Source organism: Physcomitrium patens, chromosome 3, assembly GCF_059467195.1.
Source record: "Physcomitrium patens ecotype Gransden chromosome 3, ASM5946719v1, whole genome shotgun sequence".
Classification (NCBI taxonomy): Eukaryota; Viridiplantae; Streptophyta; class Bryopsida; order Funariales; family Funariaceae; genus Physcomitrium; species Physcomitrium patens.
Window position 1 is genome coordinate 1,094,159 of NC_143412.1, and position 5,778 is coordinate 1,099,936.

The 5,778-nt window shown below is 45.2% G+C and overlaps 1 protein-coding gene across 1 annotated transcript; it reads right to left on the bottom strand.

The window, feature by feature from the left end:
- On the bottom strand, nucleotides 1-2,987 carry LOC112279509 (putative xyloglucan galactosyltransferase GT13). The gene is made up of 4 exons (XM_024514020.3): nucleotides 1,883-2,987; nucleotides 1,351-1,680; nucleotides 981-1,238; nucleotides 1-848 (listed from the first exon to the last, which is right to left on the bottom strand). The coding sequence occupies exons 1-4, from the start codon at nucleotides 2,696-2,698 to the stop codon at nucleotides 624-626; spliced, it is 1,629 nt and encodes a 542-aa protein (XP_024369788.1). The 5' UTR covers nucleotides 2,699-2,987; the 3' UTR covers nucleotides 1-623.
- Between the last annotated feature and the right edge of the window lie 2,791 nt (nucleotides 2,988-5,778).

Sequence of the window (5,778 nt, forward strand, 5' to 3'; positions counted from 1 at the left end):
TAGAATCACGCACCTTGTTCCCCAACCCTGTCTTTAAACTTGGTTGGAACACTGGGTTTTATTTAGCACATTAATTTTCATAATCCGGAGCCCTTTCACATTCTAGCTCAAATGTGGTGCAAGCATCTAGATCATGGACGTGGACAGGAACGGTGACCGGTTATTGCCATGATGCAGCATTTATGCAGACAACGATGGAGCTTGTAATCCACAACAGGTCGCTCTAACGCTGCCCACTCTGCTACCCTCGGACTCGAGGTGAGCTTTCCCAGTACAACTCCTCGTGGGAGAAAGGAGAATTGAGGAATGAAAAGTCGAGTCAAAAAATAACTTCTGGACACAATGTATGTATGAAGCCACATCTAAAGTAGAAAGATTCTACACTTGGAGCAAGGACTTTGGTCACTACGCAGGTTTCTCATCATTTCACGCTCTTTGCCGATGCTAGATGGTGAGTAGCATTGCACAGATTAGAATCGTGCTTGTAGAGGGTCCTACAGGAGCCAAATATAACCCCAATTTTGGTTTGCTTCTGTAGTTTACATGTTGAATTAGAGTCAGCAGTCCATTACACCGTACACCACGACAAAAAATTGCCATGGCGAAGAGGTTCTCGTATCGCGTCAGCTTTGGCGGGAGGTGATTCTCTTCAATACTTGGTCGAGGGCGATGTCAAATGCGTCCAGAGTTTGATCAGCAGAATTGGATTTTCCCGTGGGTGATTCACTTAGGCGAGCGTATAGAATTCGAGGGATGAGCTTTGCGATGTTCGCACGCATTTCTTTAATCTTCGACTCCTTGATTTCGCTCAAGATGTTGAGTACATTGCTCTTGATCGCTAGCGCCATCTGCATCACATTCAATGCCACCACTCGTATATATTTATCCTCGAGGCGGCAGGCCTTACTCTATTGCATTGAAAATGGAAAAATTTCTCCTCAACGACATATTAATGCATGGCGATGCGAGTTTTTTCTCACCGGAATGAAGACCGAATAACTCTCGCCGTTTTCGGGAAGATGGTGAACATACTGTGACCACGCTGCCTCCCTGTGAAAGATGACAGGAATGCATCCCACGAGCATGGAGTCGAAGAATGATCGGCGAGTGGGACTGTCACCCGGTGGTTGCAGACAGAATTCGGATTGGTGCATCGCATTCAGAAGAACTTGGGGATTGTTGCAGGGCACGTCGAGCGTCTTGCCTTCCAGCTTCATCGATGAGGAGATGTTTCCTATCTGCAAAAAGAATTCGTCAAAATGATGGATATTCCCCGTTTTTCGTTGATTGAGTCTATTGGTCAAATTCAGGGTTTAAGGATTTCCAGGTGGAAATTGAGGAGGGTAGTACCTGGTCCGGGAGGCTGGAGGAAGATTCATGACCAACACAACGAAGTAAGGTGCAGCGAGGATCGTCGCCACACTGGGTCATCAATCGGTACCGCATTTTGTTTGTGGAGGGTGAACGCTGCCCGGCAGCCATAGTCGCCAGCGACACTCTCTGCAAGCCTTGACCAAGCCAGGCGATGAGACTTTGAATTTCGCCGTCCGACGAGGCATGAAAATATGTGGGGTACGGTATGGCGATCTCGTTGTCAATTGACGCTCCTTCCCTAAATCTTCCATACGTGTGCTCGATTGCCACGACAACCATTTCTTTAAACGCCTTCTGTCGTAGCATCTGGAAGACTCGCATACAAAGCCGCATATCATATTGCAACCCAAAAGGAAACCCTAATCTCCTCGCCGCGTGCAAAATCCTCGCGGGGTCCTCTCCGAAGATCAATCATGAGATAATTAGCTCGTGAAATAATGGCCCACTGTTAGACAAATTGCAACTTCGGCAGAAAAAACGACGGAAGATGAGAAATCCAAGAAGGTACCCTATTTCCCCAATCCCGATCCCCACCCTCGCGGTGAAAGTCCGATGCAATTCTCCCCAACACCATGAAATGATCGCGCCCCTCGCGTAGCTTCCAGCTCTCCCGTCCCTGCAACCACTTCCCGAGATTCATGTACAACTCATCCTTCGCCAACCGATGCGTGAACCTCCGCGATAAGTCCATCCCCGCGTAGTAGGGTAGGAAGAACGCAGTCGCAAGGTCCTTCCTCTCCGTCACGCAAGGATGCCGCAGCAGCCGCTCGTGAAAGTAAAGCTCCAGCGCGAACTGCCATGTGTTGTACCACGGCCCTTGCTCCGACTCCCCACCCACGGGCCCCCCATGATCCACGCCGAAACCGAATCCCCTCCCCATCCCCAAATTCTCCATGTACATACACAAATCCCGCCCCTTCTTAAACGAGGCACATTCTCTCACGAATTCCCGATTGTAAACCTCCGAGATGTTATACACATACACCAACCTGCCCTTGCACGAGCTAGTGAGCTTGGCAGAATTCTCTTGTAGCTCGAGCTCTGCTGGCTTCTGTTCTCGGGTCGACGCGGGGTGGTCGTGCATGAGCAACACATTGCGCGATGTCGTCGCATGCTCAGTGTAATCGTCACAGAAGAAGACGAGGAAGATGGTGAACGCGCACACAATCAGGAGGGAAATCCTGGTGGCGATGGCGGAGGCGCTGGAGGACGGGCACAGGGTTGCTCTCGGATTACTGCAGCTGCTTCTGCTACTACTGCAGCACTTGTGATCAGATCCGTCACCGCGATGGTGACCAAACTGTCCAGTCTCGACCGGCTTCATGGTGCGAGGCACAGCTCGACGTCAGGCTACGACCAGCGCCCACATCTATGGCACCCCCCTGCAACCCCCATGATGCCGAGCACCCACTTCATGTCTACTCCACCATCTCCAATCCCGAACCAAAACAAATACCATTAAGAAAAACACTGCAACAGAAGAGCGCGCCGAGCTCACGAATCTACGCACTTCGAGCACCACTGCGGCGACCTTTCTTGCTTGCTCTCCTAGTCGATACCGCCACCATCGCCTCGTGCTTGGCGAACTTTGATTAGGCACTGCGCTCGATGCGAATGGATCCACTGCCACTTCGTTGTTCCGTGTTCATTTGTCACACTGTGTGTGTGTGTTTGGGTGTTTTCTGCTTCTTACGGGAGGGGTTGTTGATCATTGTAGAACCATGTTACTATGCACGAGAAATCATTGGTTTCGTTTCATCCTCTTTGAGAAACATTGGAGAAATTCATGGAGACGGTTTTGAATCGATTTATGTTGAGATTTTCACTGGAACCTTTGAATGCGATGGTATTTACTTGAGATTAAATCAATAAAAAGATCATGAGCTGTTGAACGCGGTTGGTGGTGACCAATACCAAAGTTCAGTCTCTCGAAGATAATGAGACAGTAGCTTTGAGCAACGCTTTTCATTTTCTTTTTTCTCTCCTTCTTATTATTATTATAATTATTATTATAACTATTAATTTTCATTGTTTTCTTTTCCTAGAATAAGATGGTCATATTGTGGTCAACGGCAATAAATTCCATTAGTCAACTAGTTTCTGGGTTAATTCCATGCAAACAAGCTCCCACTTATCTTTCTATTTGATAAGCAGCTACCATCTTTCTAGTTTTTTTTCACAATATTGTGGATTTTGCAATGTGTCAAGTGCATCAATTCCTTGTACAAATATGTTATTTTATTGAGTGTAAGCAGAAATTTTATGGTTAATTTGTGTATAAATCAATAAGAACAATTGTATAGGTTTGGATATTAATTTGTTGACTAAAATTCACTGTGTTAACAATATTGTTAATATGAAATTAAGCATGTTGAAAAAAAAAACATCAAAATATACCACCATTTTTTCATTTTCTGAAGTATTATTAATAAAATAACATAAAAAATGAACTTAAATTATCTAAAAAAAAATTGAAAAATAAGATTCTAACTAGCATTTAACTTTGAAAAACTTCAATACTTGTGCATTGTTAAAGCAACCCACCCTTTTACTAAATTTATCCACCCTCGTTCTTAGCCCCGCTCCCTCCGTTCTCAGTTCCCCATACCCCGTTCCCAGTTCCCCATCCCGTTCCCAGTTCCCCATACCCCGTTCCCAGCTCTCATGGCGGTGATGCAGAGGCCGCGGGCGTGGTTTGGCGTTTATTGGCCGAATAGAGACAGCTCCCTCTATTGAAAACCGCTTCGCCATAAACCATAAAACCAGAAACCATAAACCAGTACTGTTGATTTGAAGGTGACGAGTGAGATTCTGAAACCATTCGCAGTGTCGGTAAACAGTTTTGTTTTCTGCGAAGCGGTGCTGGGGGCCCTGAATCCTCCGCACAGGCCGGACCCAGACGCAATACCTGTTGCAAAACGGCTTGGTGCTCTCGCTTGTCGTGCCGGCCGTGCTACGGGATCCGCCCCAAGATGGACTTAAACACGACTCTCGGTTTCAACCCACGATTCCGAATCATGCACTTCAAAAGATGTCATAGGGAATCGTGAGCATGGCCAGGAAATTCGGAAGAGGTTGTCGCGGTGGCGTGTGACTAAGCCCTTGCAAAAGCATCCACCAAGTGTTGATCCACCGGCAGATGAAGACTGCTCGTAGATTTTAATGGCTCCCGCTGACTACGCAGTGAATGTGTGTTGTTTTCTCCTCCCAAACAAACATCGGCAGACTTGGGAAGTATCAGCAGAAATAAGTACATGATCGGAGACCAGCTTTCAGGCAGTGGGTATCAAGGGTTTAGCCGCTGTGTTAAGATTTGATGTACGATTCAAATCAACTCACGGCTGCATCCACAGCCAGGCTTGTTGCGTTCGGCATGGCATTAGCTTAGAGCGACGCTACATTTGCTTGCATGGAGGTGAGGTGAGGACTATTACTTCGCAGTCGGACTGACGGCAGCAGTAAATTGAACAAGCTCAGGGTGACGAGAAAACCGCACCTTCTAAAGTGAGAGCCTCGTATGGCTCACGTACTCGCTCTTTCACTGCCTGCACACATGTATTCACTTCCCAGCATGTGCGCAGTTACACTCGACGCTGCAGAAAATTCGACGCGTAGTTTGACCTATTGATTGGATGGTGCCAATCTGCTGCACTAGCGATTCGTATTGATCTGTGTCAACGAACTATTCTTTCACGATCAGCACAACAAGCGAGAGCACCAAGCCGTTTTGCGATAAGTGTTGCGTCTCGGTCCAGCCTGTGTGCAGGATCCAGGGCCCCCAGCATCGCTCCGCAGGAAACCAAAACTGTTTACCGACACTGCGAATAGTTTCACAATCTCCCCAGTCACCTTCAAATCAGCAGTACTGGTTTATGGTTTTATGATTTATGGCCAAGCAGTGTCCTCGCTGCTATTCAGTGAGTTGTCAATTTAAAGGTTTCTTTAAGATTTTTTTATAACTTTTTTAGATTTTTATAAGATTGTTTTAGAATTAGGATTTTTTTGGGGGTTTTTTTGGTTGAATAAGATTTCTTTAAGTTTTGATCAAGATTTTTAAAGATTATTTAAGGTCTATTTTAATTTGATTAGAATGGAATAAGATATTTTAAGGATTTTATTAGGGTTGATAAGGTATATTAAACATAATTAGAAGTTTACTTATGTTATTTAAGATTGCCAAAAATGGTGTTTCTTAACACTGCATGCATTGTTTTTAGGTTGTAAATCTCTCTTTTAAACTATGAACTTGTTTCCAAAATTTGCATGAATGTTATGAACTAAGTTATTTATTAGTACACAAAAGACTATTCTAATTCAACTTGTAAATTGCTCAAAATTGTAGAAACTCTCATTTATCTTCAAAATCCAATTTCTAATATTTCAACTTATTTAATTCTCAATTAA